Source organism: Plectropomus leopardus, chromosome 20 (genome assembly GCF_008729295.1).
Source record: "Plectropomus leopardus isolate mb chromosome 20, YSFRI_Pleo_2.0, whole genome shotgun sequence".
Taxonomy (NCBI): Eukaryota; Metazoa; Chordata; class Actinopteri; order Perciformes; family Serranidae; genus Plectropomus; species Plectropomus leopardus.
The window spans coordinates 23789278-23810717 of record NC_056482.1 but is presented as its reverse complement, the minus strand read 5'-3'; the positions used below and the strand labels follow the sequence as shown (position 1 = coordinate 23810717).

Below are 21440 nucleotides of genomic sequence, written 5' to 3'. Positions count from 1 at the left end.
AATCTTGAGGTACAGGTGACCAGATGGAGCAAACTAAACTAACCCATAAAGCCCCATGTAAATAAATCATACTGTGCAGAAGCAGTATGCAATGCCTTCACGTATGGTAGATGGAAATACGGACACATCAAAGGATTTTTGATGGTGTTTTTGATTGTTTTCATGTCTTCAGAAAGAAATCACATTTCACCCGTTAGTGTGACCTCTGACCATATTCCTTCTCAACCCAGGGACCTGTTAACAATGTTACATCCCAGGAATGACCATCACCCATAGCATGTTGGTCATACTGGCTCCATTTACACATGACATGAGTCAAACTGAATTTAAGGATAATATCAGTTTCAGTCGACTTGCATGCCAGCAAAGTTAGCGAGATGTGCCGCATCACATGTCAGGCAGTTACAACTTTTGATAGCTGCTAATTTCTAATTTTTAACCAATCATCCCGTTAACCAGCAGGGAGGGCATTTAATGGCTCAGTGTCGGATATTAGATGCTGCTGCTGTGTTTGCTTGCACTAACCGGCTGAACGAATCTTTCTGAGTAAAGATAGCAACAAAAAGTTTGCAGAGACTTTTCACCAGTGAAGAGGAGTAATATCCAGTGGGGAAGGGGTGAGTCCACCTTTGCCTCTGGGTCATTAGCTAGTTGAGAGGTGCTAGTTTAGGCCATTTGAATGTCCATTTGCACATCCATCTTAACAAAATTGCCACAGTTTCATTTTACTTTCACTTTTGCGGGGTTAATGCGCTAAACATTACATGGTTAGGTGTAGGAAAATATCATAGTACATCAGTTAAATCAACCGTTGATAATTCAACTTTGATGTTTGGTTTTACACGGGGCACAAAAGCCTCTCTCCTGGGTGAAAGTCCTGTGTTTGTTTGATGTATGCACCACTCTTCTCTCCCAGTAACCACTGATAATAGCCATTTAATGGCCTGACAATAGCCAAAATGGCTGCTTAAGCACAGTGAATGTCCTGCCTATAAGCAGTGTCACTAATAACATAGTGATTTTTACATAGATTGACTGTGTAGTAACTATATGCAGTGTTGAAAGCCTCACGCCAAATCACTTAGGCAGATTTGTCATCCTACTGATTGCAGTTACATTCTTTTTGCTGTTTTTATCCTCTGTAATGTTGGCTTTTCTCCTGACTTTGTCTTGTGGAAACACAGACATACTATACAATAGGTTTCATTTGTGCTGGCACATCCTTGTTGTTCCTTTGTCGCTCAGGCTCTGACAGTTGGTTTTGGTTTTGTTCTGACACGTTTATTTTGATAACTGACATTTTAATATCCCCTGTGATTGTCTGACTTATCGGCACCATCTCTAATTAATTTAGCAGTGTAATGAGGGTTGTCATGGTAGATGGTTGCCCTATTAAAAGATAAGTTCTCATTTTTATACAACACTCACACGCCCATATGTACATTAACCAGTTATTGTTTGCTTTGATTGTTCATCTTCTCCTTACACCCTGCAGAGAAATCTCTTCTTAAAGCAATTTCAGTGTTAAATACAGGGACAGAATCCACGGTACTGTGCAAAAATGAATTCTATAGTTCAGCTGATGCTAATATGAGACTTGAGCAGACTGAGTGGGTATTTTTAGTACTAAATTCCATCTGCCGTGGCTTAGCAAGCAAACAGTCTTTGGAACACAAAGAGGGAATTTCGTGCTAAAAGACTTACTTTGGGAGATACCCACTTGATTTGTTAAACGCGGACTTCTGAAGACTTGTAATATCAAACTTTTGAATGCATTTTTGCACAGACAGACTATGGATTTTGTTTAGTTTTTTCTCTTATCCATAGCCTGTATGGACATAAAGAGCAAGGACAGCAACCATTATCTCTTTCAGTGTGCATATGGGCATGCCTGTGTAGTTAGAAAAATGTGACTCTTTCTTTAAAGTCTCATATGTAACAGGTACACCAAGCAGAAATAGTCAATTAATGTTGTTCCATCAGTTATGAATTTATTTTTACAATCAAAAGGGGCTTTAAAGGGCAACGAGGGCCACTTAATCTACCCAAATGCTGTGAATTCAAGCCTTAAGACTAGTGCTGAGGAGTGTTTAGGAAGGACAAAATAGATGTTTTAGTTTTAAAGACTGAACTGTGATGTCTTTTACTATTTAAACAGCATAGTTTCAGATTTGTTACACTGAATCAAATATATTAACATTTCATTTTGACAGAATGTAGTTCACTTTAGTATATTAAACCAACTTTAGGCTGATGTATGCATTTCTGAAATCCATTGAAAGCTTGCTGTACATCAATCGTTTGAACCTTCACTGAGTAGGAAGCCTTAAAATGTGATGTGTTAAACGCTGCTGCCACTCAACTTGACTCAAGTCAAAAACGACTTGCAACTCACTTAACAAAAGGGCGGTGTGATTTTACTTGGACTCAGGTAATGCTTTCCCATTTCCAGCCAGTCAGTGCTAAATACTCCTGATGATCCACCTTCTTGGGACAAATCTGATAGCGTTCAATCTAGTTGCAGGAAAGAACCGTGAAAAACTAACGTTACTTTACTGAGCACCAGTTACAAAAAATATTGTCAGAGATATTTTGTCTTGGGAACTTTTCCACATCCAAACAAAGGAGTAGTGGGTAAGTCATTCAGAGTAGCGTTAAAAACTTACTTAACATTACTTGAATTTACCGCACAACTCACAGTTGGCACAGGTGAAATCAGTATAAAACACCTAAATAAAATCACCTCATGGAGTCAAACTTTTATTCTTCTCATTATTTTGGTTAAAAGTTTATCACAGAGGATTCCATTTTCTGCCTGACATGTGGGAAGATCTCAGTGATCTCAGTGTAGATGACTGGAAATAAAAACAGACCTCATAATCAGGTCATGTCATGACAAGATAATATAACAACTAAGCAACACATAAACTTTTTTTGCTATGGAGGATTTGAGCTACTTTCTCCATATAACCCTCAAGCATGGTAAGTGAAAGCTTTACCATGGTGAACATCTGTGCTGATGCATCCATAGACCAGCTTGTGTCTGTTTTTTACTTACTGCACTCAGTTATGGGATTAAGATTAGATAATGAAAAATGTGGTGTTATTAGAGGAAGATTGTGTGGCTATGGATGAGACAGTGAACTCCATATGAAAAAAATAACTCATAAAGTCGAGAATATAAAATGTTACTATTGTTTTTCCTTCTCCCATGATGTCTTCTGTGGGTTTGATTCCTGTGTGCAGTAAGGAGCAGCAGCGCTCAGCGAAGGCCATGTCCGTGTGGGAGCAGAGGACCAACCAGCTGAGGAGACACAACATGAGGACAAGCAGCGAGGCACTGTTCAACGAGCTGGACCCCGAGGAGCGCCTCCAGATGTCCTCCGCCCTCCACCTCCATCCTGACATGAAGACTCACCTGGACCGACCTCTCGTGGTGGAGGCCAAGAACGGCGACAAACCCAGCAGGTCTTCTGAAGGAGGACGTGAGGAGGCGGGGGACGATAACTTCCACTCGCACACCAGGAAGCATCACCGGCACCGTGACAGGAACGGCGAGAGCAGGGACGGAGGTGAAGGCCGGGGAGGGAGGCACCACACCCATCACAGCCGGAGCAGAGACCACAACACGGATGGCGCCCAGGCGAAAGAGAGGAGGGGGGACAGCAGCCACAGCCGTGACGGAGGACACAGGCTCCATCACCAGGCCGGCTCTCCTGAGGAGGACGCCAATGACTTCAGAGGAGAAGAAAGGGGGCATCGCCATCATCACTCCCATCGTCCACCAAAGGAGGGAAACGGGATGATAGCAAATGGAGCGCAGGGGGAACGCAGGGGGAAGGGAGGAGGAGGAGGAGGGGATAGTAACGGAGAGAGGAAGGGACGCTGCTCCCGTATGGTCCGAGCTCAGTCCACACTGGATGGAGACGACTGTAAGAGAAACAAAAATGGAACCAAGAGTCACAGGTAAAGACTGCATATAATCTATAAATCAAAATGTTTCTGATGTTGTTGGTGACATTAATTATTATCCTTTGCATTAAACTATTCACACTTAGTATGAGTACAAAACAGTGTTTTTTAAAAGTACAGCATTACATTACCAGAATACAAAAAGCAGCAGCACTCTTAAAAACTTTACAGTTTCAGATCGCTCTGCATTTTCAATGAACAGAAGGCTTATGTTACTGCACCTTTAACAACAATCCTTTCTGTGTCTGATTGGACAAACACAGCAGTCTATTAGCACTTATTTGCCATCACTGTACTTGTGATTTGCAATTGCTGGCTGATCTGGAATCATCAAATCAAGTGTTTGTTAACTCTCCAAAAGTTACTTCTGAACACATTTGAGGTTATAAAACAGACCTGCAGTTGCAGAATCTTGCTTCATTTTCTATCTTTATTGCCTGTTTTGAAGATTTGTTCATAGGCGTAACAGTGGCATGTCATAACATCATCTAAACAGCTATCTACAGCTTGACAGCTCTCTGATTTGGCCTGTATCTGACTGGGCTTAATTAATTCTCAAGAGGATTTTTTTTAAACTTTCATATTCTAAGACACTGTGTCAGCTATAGTCAGAAAAATACACAATTTGCCGCTGTCTGCTGTTATACATAAACACCATATAACTGTGTTTGGATAGAAGTTGAATTTTTTTTTTGCCACATAAGCTGCGGTCTGTTTCCCAGGAGGACGGAAAACTTTCTCGTATGGATCTCATTTGTCAGAAAAAGCTTGAAGCACCCCGAGAGCAGAGTATAATGATGCCTATGATAAGATACACATCTCTTCCCCCAGGGAGAGGCAGCCAGATGCTGAGGAGGACGGCCTCGCCTCCAGTCCGATGCAGCCGATGCGGAGTAGCCTGAGTCTTGGAGAGAAGCAAGAGGATGCTGACAACCAGAAGAACTCCACCAGGGCCAGCCAGGCCGGCCTCAACAGCAACGCCATCCACATCCCTGTCACCATCACCGCCCCGCCGGGAGAAACCACCATCATACCCAGTGAGTACAGCACGCCATTATCTCATCAAGTGAGCAAGGACTGGGAAAATTGAAGGAAAAGTTTTGCTTTTGAAGTTTCGGACATTATTTGTTTTGGATTAAAACCCCACCAGTCATCACTTTACGGCAGAGTAAGTCATTAAAGGTAATTAAGGCTAATTAAGAAAGTCACCACAGACCCAGATCTCAGCAAAGACATTAATGAGTAAAATATTGGCATATAAGGCAACCCAGTCTCACTCCCAACTTGTTAAATACCAGCACTTGGTCAGCTGTCCACTACTGACGCCAAAGAGGCACGGTATCATGTTTTGACCTTCAGAGTAGCTGCCGTTGTATAAAGAGCAAGAAGTTCCTAAAAGGTGGGCAGGAGGGGAAGTGGGTCCAACAAAGTCAGGACTTTCACCCAGGAGAAAGCTGTTTTTGTCCCATGGGAAACCAAAAGTCAACTGAATAATTTTGATAACAACATAGTGTAGTATGCAAGTGTGTGCCAGGCGGTCCCAGGCCAGACGAGATATGTGCTCCCTCCAGCGTGTTCTGGGTCTGCCATGGGGCCTCCTACCAGTTGGACGTGACTGGAACACCTCCAGTGGGAGATGCCTAGGAGGCATCCTTATCAGATGCGGGATCCACCTCAACTGGCCCTTTTCGATGCGAGGGATTAGCAGCTCTACTCTGAGCTCGCTCAATGTATAAGCCACCTTCTGGATGAAACCCCAGGAAGACTAGCTTGTCACCAAGGCGTCAGCTAATGGGGATCCTCATAATAAACAAATAAATAAACTATGATCCTTTTTTTCTAAACCGAACCATGTAACCACATACTTTTGTTGCCTAAACTGAAGAAAGTAAACCTAAAAACAAAGTAAACCTATGTCTGGAGTTTATTTTTAAACTAGACTAGACTATATGGATTTAATGAGTGGAAACATAGTGATGCTTTTTGTTAAATACTAATATCAGCATCATGCTGGTGCTAACCTGGTATAATGTTCACCATATGTTCACTGTCTTAGCTGAGTGTGGTTGCATGCTAAGATTTGCTAATTAGCTCTAAACCCGCAGTACAGCTAAAGCTGTTGGGAATTACTTTTGCAGGTATTCTGTAACTCCCGTTGCTATTTTTTTAAGCTGAAAAACTACCAAACTATCAGCCCAGGTTTGAAGAAAAATGAAGCAGCTGTTTCGTTGTCACCATGAACAGCTGCTTTATTTTTACTCAAGTAGTGTGAGTTTGTTTTTTGTATGATCTGTCATCTTTAGTTTATATCCTGCAGTGAGAAATGTCCAATTATTCAAGTTATTGATGAGACATTTTATACAATCATAAAACTATATAGACTAACTGCCTGTAATTTGAATGCATTGAAAAGAGATAATTTTTACTAATGTGTGTGCTTCTATGAGCTAATGAGTGTGTTTATCTTTCCACACCAGTGAACAACATTGACTGCGACAACTTCCGACTCAGTGAGGAGAAGAAAGACCTGGAGGAGGAGGAAGCGGCTAATGGGCCTCGGCAGATCCTCCCCTACAGCTCCATGTTCGTCTTCGGGCAAACAAACCCGTAAGTCATAACCGTGAGGTGACTGAGGGGCGTGAAGAGAAATAAGATTGATAGTTTGAGTTGAATTAAGAGCAGCAGAAAGTTGATAAAAAACACTTATCTGATGCCTTCATTACTTAAAGCCTATATATTTGTGGCAATGTACAAAATCATTACACAAAAATCAATAATACTGACAGACAAGGAAAGATGACGTGCAAAATTCAATTTCAACATGTATATTGATCTGAAATACCACTTATTAAGGTGTAGGAGTCTGGAGCGTTGCCGTTAGGCAGCAGGCAGCGTGGGTACGTGGTGGACTGACCCCCTGGCTACAAAAAGTGGTTATCAGGATGTCGAATGTCTTCTCTGTGGTAGTGAGGGAACACAGCCGGCGCGGCAGATTGAGCAACACCAGTGAGATCAAATTGAGCTTAACTCACAGCACAGCATTGGCTCTGGAATCACAGTGACAGCGGCTGGACTCTCCTATTTTCAGGAGATGGGTGTTGTGACACTTGCAAGACTCCAGCTGACCAACTGTGTATTGAGGTTTTCCCTGGGGATCAAGATGGTCCTCTGCAGTGAAAAGTGTGTGTCTCTGAGAAGAAAGTCGTCAGACTGACTGCAGCCTCCAGGTGGCCAATCAAATATCCACCCTGGTACATTGCTCTGTAGTGCAAACACTGTTTAAGTACTGTTTAGTTTGTAATCATCATAACAGAAGATCAAATACTCGCCACAGTGACAACTCTCCTGTGTTTTCCCTTCATGACAACAGTTGTTTGTGCAGTTTGGAGTTTCTGGCCTTCTCAGCATGGCTGGGTGTCGTCCAGGAGAAGCTGCTGCCAACTGGCGACTCCACAGTTCTGCTGGGAGACCCAAATTCTCATATGAGAGAAACCAAGAATAACCTGGTGATCAGAACTCGAGTCGTGCTTTTCATAATGCACTTTTGTTGGGTATTGTAAGAACATTCGCACTCCAAACTTGTCAAACAGTGCCGCTCTGTTAGTGCTTTCGGCGTATGAGCCTGATGCCAAAAGCCACCTCCCGTGTCCGACCAGAATGCGGCTGGACGGCGTCAGATGAGAACGTGGTCATTGACATGACGTTGTTATTTTATGCTGGCGGACAGCCAAATGGCACCGGGTGTGTCCACATGCAACGTGCACAGACGGCGTTACCTGAGAACGTGGCCAGACAGAAACAAGTTGTGCACTGACGGACAGCATCAGGTAATAATGCTGCAAATAACAAGGTAATATAAAAATAAAAGGAGCATCATGGCATCATGTAAATATAATGGGCAATATTGAGATCAGCAAAATGATTGAGGTTTTGTCTTTGTATCATAGGATAAGTTGACAATGGCAGTTATGGTAGCGGGCCTAATTTATCCTGCATTCATGTTAAAACCCTTCTTTTAAGAAGTAACTCCCATCCTGCGGTGCCTATTAGCTCACCTGGTAGAGCGGGCGCCCCACGTACAGAGGCTGTGTCCTCGCTGCTGCGGCTGCAGGTGGGACTCCAGCCTGCGGCCCTTTGCTGCATGTCATCCCTTCTCTCTCCCCCTTTCATGCTTAAGCTGTTCTATCCTGATAAAGGCAAAAACGCCCAAAAAAACCCTAAAAAATAAGTTACTACCATCCAGTCCTTGTATAACTGGAGTAACAGTTATGTGTTAATGTGCCTCTACTCCTTTATGCTGATGATGTAGCTCTGTTGGCTTTAGACCATGACCTCCAGCACACATTAGGGGAGTTTATAGCTCAGTGCAGTTGGGAAGAGTGCCAGCCCCTCAAATGTGAAGCCATGGTGCTCTGATGGAAAATCAGGGGTTGGTGCCCTAAGGATCTTCTTGATGAGTGAGCAAAAGTTCAAATATGCAGTGGTGGAGGCACTGTGACATGAGGCCGAGAGGAAGCACTTGATTAACCAGTTGATCTGTGTTCCTTACCCATGAACTCTTCATAGGGACTGAAAGAATTAAAAATTTAAACTTACTTAAAAAAGACCTCTGATACAGTTTCTACCTTTAATTATGTCAAATTATTTATCCCAGAAAGTGCAGATTAAATATTCTTTTATTAAGTTATCTTATTAAATGTATTTTTAGTGTCTTATAGACACATACAGTATTTATTACAAAAGTGCATACAGTAAAATATTAACCACACTGTATACAAGCGTATCACACTTACAGGGAATTTAGAAGTCTGACTGCCGAAGGGATAAAAGATTTTGAATGGCGGTTCATTTTACAAGCAGGTAATGCATAACGACACCCTGATGGCAACAGAGAAAATTCACCAAAAGAGCTGCCTCTGTTTTTTTATACAGAGGCAGCTCTTTCAAAGTTGTTACACATTGATTCCATAAAAGACACTGCAAACTCAGATGACCCTGAATCACGAACTACATGTCCATTTCTAGCATTGTTTTAAGAGATGGCATAGTATGTGTGTCCTCCTCGGCCTGTTACTGGACAACATCACCTGGGAGGACATCACAGAGTAAGCTGTCACTACTCTGTGTGTACTTTTAAATTCGTGTGTGTTTATACTTTTGTGATCTTGCAGGGTGCGGCGGCTGTGTCACTACGTGGTTAACCTACGCTACTTTGAGATGTGCATCCTGATGGTCATTACCATGAGCAGCATCGCTCTGGCAGCCGAGGACCCTGTTCAAGCCAACGCACCGCGCAACAACGTGAGTCAGACTGACATCTAGACTTCATAAATAAACATCTAGAAGCACACTGTGGTTGTCAGAAATGTAGTCATACGGGCCGGTATTGCATGAAAATGTGCACGCTCACAAGCACATGAGGACATGTGCACAGACTGGACTGAGTCATTTAGACTTATTAAGGCCTTCCTTACAAGACATGAAATTTGTCCATACTGAGGAAGAAACAGCAGAAAGTTGCATAGTTGTTGGTCAAATGCTGTCACACTGTTAAAACAGCAGTAGTGGCACATATCCAGTTTGGCAGTACTTTTCTGTACTCTTTATGTCTTTGCGTGACACGTAAGTCCATGTTGGAAATCAGGAGGTAACACATGCAAACAGACGCATGACTTGAGTTTCTGCACTTTGACAGACAAGCACAACTAATTCATATTCTAGTCAGGAGCACAGAGGGAATCTGAGGTGATGTTGTGTGTTGCATATTCGTGTGTGTGTGGGTGTTCAGGCAATCTGTGTTAGCGCAGGGGAGTGCAGAGCTGACAGAGCTTGAGACCTCTGACAGGGCAGAGGAACATGTTGTGCATAACTGGTCTATTCACACACACACACACACACACACACACACACACACACACACACACACACACACACACACACACACACACACACACACACTTCCAAAGTGTCTTAAGCTGCAAACATCTGTCACTGGATCTGATGAGTCATCTCACAGGATGTTTTCTCACTCTCGGTTTTTGCAGGTTCTCAAGTATCTGGACTATGTCTTTACTGGCGTCTTCACTTTTGAGATGGTCATTAAGGTGAGGAGGTTGTTGAAATTGAAGTACAAGTTCATTTTATCATCAAAAACCAGCTGAGCAAGGTATTGATCATTTGCAGGTCAAAAAACATTTAGGATTCTAGGTCTGGTTTTCATTGTTAGTTTAAAAATACATTTTTTTAGACATTTAGGTTACATTAACCCTCTGAAACCTTGGGTAACATGGGTTTATCCTTTAAAAAAAAAACAATTGTAAAAAGGACAAGAAAACTACCTGAAAATATGCATAAAACACCAAGACATAAAAAAGGAAAAAAAATATCTTCAAAATATTTTAGATTAGAATTTTTTTCTTTAGCTTTTAAAAAATATACATTTTCCAAATCCACAATCTTGCAGTTTGTGGAACATCTCAGGCCAAATTGCTCATTGCCTCTTCCCCCCTTTTTTTCAAAAGAAACCCAAACCAATTCACTCAGCATTCAAATATTTAAATACTTGTTGCAGCTCTGGCGATTTGGGTAATATTGCAATTAATTTTGCAGGCCTAATTTTATAAAGATATCTAGTTGTGTTATGTTCTGCAAAAATGTTTACTGCAATGGCGGCAGCATTGTCACATCACTGGCATTGCTAATCGGGTTTGTGGTATTACATTTCTTATCTGTGATTACACTCTATCTGATTTCCAAATGCTTTCGATAATAAATGCTCCGCATCACTGAAAAATTAAAGGTGCTAAATATTAAAAAAAAGGTCTTGTAAAAAATTTTATGATCTAAGCAGGAGGGAAGTCAGAATAGTTTCTAGACGAGGCCTAAAAACAAAGAGAGTTCCTGTCCCAGCTTGTATATTTTTTTCAGTTATTGTATTACATTTATTCTGCCACTGTAGATGATCGACTTGGGACTGCTCCTCCATCCCGGCTCCTATTTTCGTGACCTGTGGAACATTCTTGACTTCATCGTGGTCAGCGGCGCTCTGGTGGCCTTTGCCTGCTCGTAAGTTAACTTTTCCCACTATTCCTGCTGGCACTTTCTAATCACAGCAAGGTGCTGAATTTTATGTATTTCAGGGATAGATGTAACTGCATCGCACCAAAAGTCACAGTATTTTTAGCTGATGTCACCCTCCCTCCAGTATCCTTGCCTGGAGCGGGCTAGTGTGCTAACACCCTGGGGTTCAGTGCCCCTTTTCCTATTTTGCTCTAACAAACAACTCCAGCATGCTCATCTGATTGTGTTTGTGCTGCCAGGGATTATTTTGCTGACACGACTGTGTCAAACTCATCTTTCATTGTTATATAAAGTCTCCACAGCCCCTCCCTCTAGTCAGGCCATGCACAGTTTGGCTGATAGGTTCAGGAGGGGACAGAAGCTGTCACTTAATTGCAACTCTTGCAGCTCAATACACTGCAGAAGTTATTGCTGAAGAGGTAGTTGAACAAATTATATGCGTTTTGTCATGTTTTTTTATTTTATATTACTATTTCATTCAAGGATTGACATCTCAGAGTTTCAGAACTTTTTGTGAAACAGCTATGTAGGTGTTAGATCCACCTGGTCTGTGATATGTCTGTATATTTGGAAATAACAGACAATGTGTGGGGGAGTTTTCTTCATGAAGTTCATTATTTTGTATTCTCGGACACCTTGGAAAGTCCTCCATTATCATACTTATGCTATGCCCATTTCCCACATTCAGAAAGAAAAGCTTCAGCAGATCTCTGAATAAACTGCGCCATGTGTTGTATCTCACACAGCTGCACATTTTTGCCTTTTTTTCCACAACTGTTTTGAGTAGGAAAACAGGCAACATTTAACATAACTACATACTGGGTATACTAATGAGTGTTCAGATGGACAAAAATCTAAAATGTCGCTACTCCTGGTAAAGTCCAGTCTATCAGTAACTACATTCACATGCACAAAATAGTCCTTGTTGCAACCCAGTCTCATTCCGAAGTCGTCAAATACCGCCACATGGTCAGTGATATCCATGTCAGACACGGTAAAAAAAGCCATCTTTTCACAGTCTGTGTATATATAAAGCTGCAGAACAGCGTCACTTGAAACGCTCCTGGTTAACAAAGTAACTTTAGGAGCTGGAAAGTCCCCACTGAGTGAGTGGAAGAAGTGGTGGATGGGTCCGACAAACACCAGACCGATCCTGGTAATAATGCCTCAGTATATGTAACAGGTGTAAATAGACGCAGCGTCCCAGAACGTCAGAAATAGACACACCAAAGATACTTAATGCGTCATATGTAGGCGTCAAAAGTCGGATACATGATAAGTTGCGTGTGCGAATATGTTGGTTTTCGCCCTTACTCTGAAACCTTTTACATTGTAAATAAAAACAAATACCATTAATAATCCCATTTCATGTATTAATGCGTCCTATATAGAAAAGTAAAACAGCTAAAGCGATACAAATAGGATTTTTTAAAAAAGTTCTCCAGGACTTGTTGGACTTGTAAGCAGAGCCTCCCTCTTTCATTCTTCAACAACCTTTCTTGAAAAGGTTGGCGTTGCGATGCCAAGTCTTTCATAACATTTAAAAGTAGATGTGTCTCTTCATCTGACCAGAAATGTGGCCTTTTCTTTTGGCCATGCATCTCCACCCAAAAGACTTGCAAAAATGTGGTGACTTGGTTTGTGTACATCGCAGCCATGACAACGCGCAGAGATGACCGTAAACATGCAAGAGGCCATGTATCGCAAACTATGGTTAAGTCAAGTCAAGTCAGCTTTATTTATAAAGCACATTTCATACGATGTAAGCTCAGTGTGCTTTACACGCAACAAATATGCACAAAAAAAAATTGGGTGTGAATGCATATTTAGGTACATACACAGAGAAGGAGAGAAAAGACAAAAGAAATAGTAATATTAATAAAAGAAATATAAATTGTTCAATCTCCACCCACCCACCAATATAGTGTACCCACACAGACAGCTGAGACACAAAAAATGCTCCTAAAACCTAAAAAATAGCAGCATATCCAGAAAATAAATAAATAAATAGCAGCATATGTCTAAATTGGAAAATGATAAATTCAGAAATGGAATATTCTGTTTATTTTTTTTATTTACAAACTCAGAATATTGTCACGTTTGGAATAATAATGTAATATTAATGTGCATGTAAGTGTAGTCAGTGAGAGTCTACTGGCAGCAGAAGAGTTGGTATTGTTGCTGTGGCTTCCTGCAGTTCATTATACCTGGCACACAGATTCAGAAATGAAAATGATCATACATATGCATGAGGTGTTTTGTTATAAGCTGGGAAATAAGTGTTATCTATAGCCACAGTATAAAGGGAGTTAATGAGTCTCTTGATGCTAACAGACTGGGTCTCTGGAGGAAGAGGGTGATTACAGATTCTTTTTCAGCCAGCGCTGTCAGATATTTTGCATCTGCAACTATTTCACATATTGACTCTGTGCTCAAAGTTTGTCCACACGTAGTCACCTGTGTATTTTTCTTTGTACTGTTTTCTGTCACTCCGATTTCTTCTTTTTCTCCGGCTTTAGATTGATGCTTCTCTCTGTGTTTTATCTGTTGCTGACTCTGTCTCTGTCTTCTGTCTTTGACTGTTTTTTTTCCTTCCGTCTTTGTTTTCTGGCTTGGATTGCTTTCAGGAGCCTTATGGGGTAAAGCTGCCTGCTCTCTCTGCCTGTGTACTCTTCATGTGCTTGTTTTTCTGTTTGTCTTCCTTCCTGTCCATCTCAGCCAGTGTCATTTGCAGAGTTTATAGATGTCTCTGCAGCAGCCTCCCTCTCTGGGCGAAATGTTTTGCACAAATGTCATATTTTGTTATTTGCTATTCTTATCATCACCGCCTCAGTCACGATCAAAGATACTGGCATTTTATTCCGTTTGTGTTACATAAAGGTGTTTGTGTTGCATCTGCATTCGGGTTGCATAAGTGCAATTACCTGTTTTCCATTTATCTGATATATATTTAATGTGTTAATAGAAACAATATACATAATGCACAGCGTGGCAGCACTGTAGATTAAAAAAAACTGCACTGTTAGACATCAGTTTCAAGCTTTTACAGGAGTGAAAGGTGCTGCTGATATTCATGAACACAAAGGACCTGAGTGCTGCGGTCCATTATAAACACACAAATATAAAGATACTTTTCGTTTCATTTTTAGACCCAAAGAATTACAGTAAAATGAAGAGGATGATGTAGTTTTGAGCATTCAACTAATGTACTGTTCACATAAGTCACAAACTTTAGAGTATCATCATGTTAAGCAGGCATAGTGCAGTGCAGTGCCTCTGTCCTGATAGGTTTAAAAGCTAAATTCACTCATCCAGGGGTTATCAGATCCAACCTCCTCCCACACATCTTCTCTCCTATATTCACTTCCTGTTCAGCATTTTGTCCCTCCCATCATCTCACTCAGCAACGCACATTCAAGGCATGTAAGTGTTTAAACGGGCTACTTTCACACTGCAAGGCTCACGAGATGACTTTGCTTTCTTTCCAACAAGCCTTGAACAATAGTTCGTATGACATCGAGCGAATTAACACCCCAAGAATGATGTTACGTACTTATGTTTGTTAGATTTAGGAGAACAAAACTGGTAACAACTTACTCGTTGTCTTCGACTTGTTTTCTTCCTCTTGAGCAAAGCCTCCTTTTTCTCTGCTCATTTAGCATCAATTTCAAAAGTATTTGTGTCTTTTTTGCTGCATAGACAGTGCAGTCATATAAAAAGGAATAAAACCTGATGTTATTCTCTCAGCTGCAGTGTGAGCGTAGCCATACATCAACAGTGTCCTCTTGTCTTCTCTCCCAGTGACAAACTGTCCATGGCATTACGATCATCCTCCTGCTATAACTGATTTATTCACGTGTGGAGTACACAAAATCATTGTAACATTTTAGCAGACGTGTCTGTTGCTTTGCTCTTTCACAGGGTGATTAGTTTAAGTTCCTCTGTTTGTCTCTTATCTTTGGTTTCTTTTGGATGTAAGTCTGAAATGATGTCTTCACGCCTGCGTGATCTCAGCTTGAAATGTTTATTTCGCTCTCTGTCTGTCTTTATATGCTCGTGTGCTCTACTGTATTTATGTGGGTGGTGTTTGTGTATTGTGTGTGTTTGTGTCATTGCTTTTTCTCATCAGATCGCAACAAAGCGTGGCCAGGTGGGAACTGACCCTTTCTTCTTATGAATTATTGACCTCCTTTGCCCCCCCTCCCACATGTGAAACACAAATCACTCCTCTTATTAATCTTTCCAAATAAACTTTGTCCCCCTCCATCCCAAAGTGCTTGGGATATGACCATGATTCCCCCTTCCTCCTTCCTCCCTTCCCTTTTAGAAGACTCCCAATATTTGGACATCCAGACAAATAGACAACACTGGGAACTCAACCTCATAGCTTTCAGAAGGCCAACATGTTCTTGTTGACATGCATCAGTATAAATCTGCACTTTGTATCTTTTCCACTTCAAACTCTTTATTTACATATCAGTTGTATCAAAGTTAAAACGTCTTTATCTGTTATTTCTCCGTCATGTTAATCTCCTTTAATCTTTACTAAAGTGGGTTTAATTGGTCAAACCAGTGAGTGATTATAGCCTGCAGCTCAGTTTACCTCCCTGCCCTTCACCTACATCTCTCCTTGGACTTAGAGAGAAATCGATAAAGGATTATAGCATCTTACCTGAACTCACCTTGAGTGGTTTTGTCATTGAAAAGCAGGATTACAGCTTGCGTAGTCACTGTATGTAAGGAAAAAAAATGAGATATCTATTCATTTCCCACAAAAAACATACATTTTTTTCTCTTTTTTTGTTGCTATTTTATTGGATTTTTAAAAAAATAAAAATAACTTTTCACCCCAAATTATCAAGTCCAGACATTTTCAAAAGATGTTGTTATTCCCTTACAGTAATTGCATATTTTTTGTACCAAACAGCTGTAAGAAAATGCTAATCACCACATTTCACAGTAAACACGGTCCTATTACAACGTTAATAAGTCAAGATATGTTTCCACTAATAGGAAGTAAAGAGGAAACTAGAGAACAAATGCAAATGAGCTGCTAATTACTGTATGCACAACATCTTCTAATCATTTTGGCAACCTGAAGAAATACAGAGCTTGTGCTGGGAAAAAAAAAGATTGTTACACAGATTTTTATATTGTTTTAATTAGTAAAAACAAACTGAAAAAGTAAAATAAAAAATCTAAATAAGGAACCCAAAAAAATTGCTGTCATTTAATCTGAATATATGTGAGCATACACAACTCAAAATTTGCCATGAATATGAACTTTATAACACTCAATTAGCCTTCTAGCACACACCGACACACCCCTCCAGCCGGCTGTTAACTGTTAATAACACATTTACGAAACACATTTACATTATTTTAGAGTGCAAAAGGACTTACTAAATGTAATTTCAGTCGGACTTTAAGCAATCAGTGCTGAGTTTAAGGGAGCACACAACCTTGTATCCATACACACACACACACACACACACGCACAAATACACACATTACATCTTCCTTGCCCACGGCGCTTCTGAAAGCTATTGGGAGACTGTTCTTGCCGTCTCAATGTGTTGATGTCCTTGAATAGCAAGGACTGGCATTGAGTTTGCAGATTGCATGCCAGGATAACCAAGTCATCCAAGCATGAGAGCTGCATGCCATTTTGTTAGACTTTAGAGCTTTTCATCGAGAAAGGAAAAGGCCTAAAATGTAAAAATGTATGGAACCATGCTTCTCTCTCTCTCACCAGGTTACTTTTGACTTTTATACTCACAAAAAATAGATATATTTCTTTATTCAGAGTATATTTTTAAAGGGTAAACAGCCACAACATGAACAGTTGGTTTTTATAAGTCCCTCAATACCCTGCACTGCCCAACCAGGTGTTTGTTTTTTTAATTAGAGTCGTGCAGCACTGACAGACTGATCCCAGCCTGTGTGAGTGTGTCCATGTGTGTATGCGGCTAAATTTAAAGCAAAACGGGCACAGAGAGGAAGAGATTTGAGAGGAAGGTGTTAAAACGAGTATGACTTACTATTTGTACTTTAGTTTTCACATTATTTCCTAGAAAGGAACTAATTTTCCTGGAAGAAACTTTCTAATTTGGTACTAATCACAGGGAGAAAGTCTTCAATCAGTCAAAATGATACGTTTGAGTGTTCAAGAAAGAACTAGGGGTAGTTAAGCAGAAAATGTAATAACACAGTTGGGTTGAGCTTTTGAGCCACCAATCCAGGGGATTTTAAATGAGCCTAAGAAGTGTTTCTCAGTGGCATTTTACCCTTTGAAATCTAGAGCAACATCACTTTTCTTATGCTGCTTTCAGGTGCCTTTAATGAATATTTAATCTTTGAACCCTGAGCAAATTGATGCAATTACTTTCAAAAACATGAATAAGAAAGACAATGTGAAACTTGATAAGAATGTGGTAATGGTAATGTTCCACTCATTGCAAGAAATTAATAGATTTAGAAAATTATCTTTTAAAAGCTAAAGGGGAAAATGAAAAACTACATTTATAATGATCATAAGTACATATTTAATTATGTTACAATTTTTAAAAAATAATTTTCGAGCACCTTTTTCAGGTCTTTAACTTATTTTCTTTTTCCCTTTTCTTTCTTTTCTCTAATTTTCAGGTATTTTTTTGTGCTTTTCACTAATTTCTTGCTAATTTTTGGGTAACTGCTTCTTTCATTGCTTGTTGCCTTCTTTCCATGTTTTGGAAAAAAATCAAGCCAAGTTGCTCAGGTTTCAAAAGATTAAGCCACTCGTGCTCGGTGTTTTTACCAATCCAGGAAATATTGATTAAACTTTTGGGGCGTTTATCAGCGGCATGTAAACCACTGATGCTGGATATTTTTTACTTAACCCTTCCTAGCATAAAAACGATCGAGTGTTGTATTGACCCTCAGTGGCGTTTCTCAGCATGATTAAGCCACTGATCCAGACTGTTTTTGCTGACCCCTTCACAACGTGTGAGCTACTAATCCTGGATATGTTTTACTAATCCTTTGCGACATTTCTCAGCAGCGTTTGAGCCACCGATCTTGGATGTTTAACCAATCCCTTGGCAGCCTTTAAGTCATCGATCCTGAGAGTTTTTACTGAGCATTTCTCAGCGGTATTTTTCACTGATCCATTGCTGCTTTTCCAGCGGCTTTTGTGCCAGCTGACATGAGTGTTGTTAGCCCAGACATTATCTGTTCCTCACCATAACCAAGTGGTTTTCATATCTGCAACAGAAACGTAGCCTACAATACGCACGTGTGCAGGGATTGTGTATTTTCGGTGAAGATTGCTTTCATAGTAATAGCCATTTGTTTTTTGGATAACCGGAACTGGAGGAAATAAGCTTTCGTTCCAATACTTTTCAGGCTAACAGGACTTTTGAATTTTGGGCTGTCGGAACAATGGGCAGTCCCCAACGTTTACAGCTTAAGTTAGAGCAGATAAACAGACTTTTTAGTCCATCCTTTTGTTTAGGTTTCTGGTTTTGAAAAGTTGATAAAAAAGACACAACCCTTCAGAGACTTGTGAAACTCAATGTTACTGAATGCATTTAAATATTTTATCTTTTACAGATGTTTACAAGAGTACATAGCCTTCTTTTAACAGTAGGAGCTGTTCTTGTCCCCTGGGGATGAAAGTATTGGTTGTTTTGTAACTCTTTCTCATGCTGGTGCAAGAAGCAGCGGGACCTCTAGGGGCCACTAACAAGGCACTTAGACTCTTTTATTTTCGAGTTTGCTTGTGTCCTTCTCCACAACCTTCACACATTAAATTATCGCCACGCACACACACAGATATATACACACGCTCAATTTCGACTTCTCAGAATTGTTTGAAGTCAAGTGGAAGCAAACGAGAAACACTTTTTATCGAGAGTGACAGCCGCATTGTGTGTACGTGTGACTGATTAATTAAAAATCCCTCTCCCACTGTCCTTGGCCAATGTCGGCCTCTGAGTGAATGATGGCTCAGCTGTATGTCATTAGCATAACAGCTAGTTTTTAAACCCCCACACCCACCTCCCACTCTGTGACCAGTTAACAAAACCTGCAGCGTCGGCAATGACTGACAGCAGTGGTTCCTGCAAAGAAGCTGCTTCCTGAACCAGGAGCTTTTTCTTTGTGCATCGTCTCCAAACAGTATGAAGTGTCTGTATGTTATTCTACAGAAACAGCATGTGAGCTCTGTGTGACTTTTATGTGTGATATAGGGTGAGGTTACACCCCTAAAAATGGCGGTTGCAAAGCTTAAATATGTTACTTAACTAAAAGTAGCAATATCACAATGGAATTGACATCACAAATAAAGTCTTGCACGTATTTGCAGTAAAACAGTGTGATTGTTAAAGAAAGGTCGAGTTTAGTTTAGCTGTTATGTAAAGAAGATGAATGGAAGAATGGAAGGGTAGAGAAAAATAAAAGAGAAAAGAAAAGATTAAAAAATGAAAAAAGAGACTAAAAACCATACGAGAAGAACAGAAGGAAGAAAATAAAGAGAAAAAGAAGAAATGGAAAGAGTGATGGATGGAATGACAAAAGGAGAGAAGAAAAAATGAGACAGGGATGTAGAAAGCAGAAGAAGAAGAAAGAAAGACAGAAGAGAAGCATGATAGATAGACCAGAGGAAAGAAAATAAGATGACTACCTGAAGCAAATAAAGAAATTAAGCAAATAAAGGAAGCAAAATAAAAGTGTAGAAAGAAAAACAATAAAAAAAGGGCAGTCGGGAGAAAAGAAAGAAAGAAAGAAAGAAGGATGGATTGACAAGGAAGGATGGTCAGATCAAGCAGGGAAAGCAGGAAAAAAGGAAGAAAGATTTTGGTGAAACAAAATCAATTGAATTCAGTTAAATTAGTGACATTTCTTGACCTTATTTCTTGTATAAAAAATCTAAAAGCACAACATTTCTGCTGAAACTCGATTTCCATGCCGCTGTGTCAATCAAACTTGAGAACTTGATTTGTAAAAATGTAATTCTTTTACTGATTGAAGTAAATGTTTTAAGTTGGTTAACAATTCCCTTTTTCAGTGTAATTATTGACACTACTTGGGTAAATGTACAATGGTTAATGGGAACAGATGAATTTTCTGCTGTTGCATGCTTCTGTAGAATAACATGAATTCACATGCATGTACTTTACTAACAAATGAAGAGGTATTTCTCTGCGTACACAGTCTACCTGATGTACGACAATACTGGCGGATGGGATGAAAAGGTTTACATGCTTATCAGTGACACAATATCACCCCGACTAACTGCACTCTCAATCTGCACAGAGGGACGAAAGGCAAGGACATCAACACCATCAAGTCCCTGAGGGTCCTCCGAGTCCTGCGGCCACTTAAGACCATTAAACGGCTACCCAAGCTGAAGGTACGGTAATCCGATCTGTCACCCTCCCAGTGCATTATGAGAAGAAATAACAACACAGAGCAGCTGGGGCCACATTCGCTGTCAGTCACACTGTCATGAGTCAGATGCATTTATGGCAAACCAAGGAGGAATGGATTTTTAACAGTTATGCTTTAAATTTATATCTTGTATGTCTAGCTCTCTAATGAAAGGTTTGAGCTGTTTGACCTTTGGGGTCCTCTGTGTAATAGAGAGATGGAAGAAGTAAAGTCTCACAAATTAAGAGTGGTGACCTTCCTTTACTAAACGAGCTCTGCAAGGAGAAGTTTTACTGATAGCTGGCATTTTCCAGAACATGTACTCCATAAAAGATAGAAAAGGTCGGTTAAAATCAATGAGAAACATTAGGCGGGTTTCCATTACAGATTTGCACAAAACTTGCAAAATTTTCCACTGAGTGATGTTATGTGACGTCTCCTCTCAAGATACGTTCTAAGAAGCATGGCAGTGGATGCTCAAAACATTAGCAGGTTTATTTCTATTGCCGCCGCCATCATTATTTCCAATTGAAAGCGACATTGGTGTGTTATGCGAGCGATAATGGAAGGGCAAGCCCCTTATACGTGGGAACGGCCATGTATGAGTGATTTCTGGGAGGTGACAGAAATTGTGGATTCAAAACTTCCGGACGATCCACTCAATTTTTACTAGTTAGCGTCTGCTGCATCATGCCCGAGGGAGCCAGTTCCTACTGACAAGCACATAGCTATATTATCATGTGACCTATAATGTGTGACCTCCTGTTTTTGAACCACGCTAGAGTTGAAAATGAAGAATTTCTACCCATAGTAAGGTGTATAGTGAATAATCTGTAATAAATCAAGGCAAGACCCTCAACTGTGTCCTCTGATGCAGAAACAACAGCCTCTCTCTGGTGCGTGAGGGCCGCTGATCATCCAATAGTTATACATCACACAAAAGTTTAAAGATTTGATTGGAGTAATAAAGTTGAGATGAT

General features: G+C 40.4%; 1 protein-coding gene across 1 annotated transcript in view; it reads left to right on the top strand.

The window, feature by feature from the left end:
- The window catches only part of cacna1bb (calcium channel, voltage-dependent, N type, alpha 1B subunit, b), a 178134-nt gene that overhangs the window by 115195 nt on the left and 41499 nt on the right, over positions 1–21440 (top strand). Inside the window, exons 20-26 of the mRNA XM_042509241.1 lie at positions 3247–3966; positions 4804–5009; positions 6450–6579; positions 9144–9273; positions 10017–10076; positions 10931–11037; positions 20347–20443. Coding sequence (XP_042365175.1) covers positions 3247–3966; positions 4804–5009; positions 6450–6579; positions 9144–9273; positions 10017–10076; positions 10931–11037; positions 20347–20443 — 1450 coding nt within the window. The remainder of the gene's footprint in view (positions 1–3246; positions 3967–4803; positions 5010–6449; positions 6580–9143; positions 9274–10016; positions 10077–10930; positions 11038–20346; positions 20444–21440) is intronic.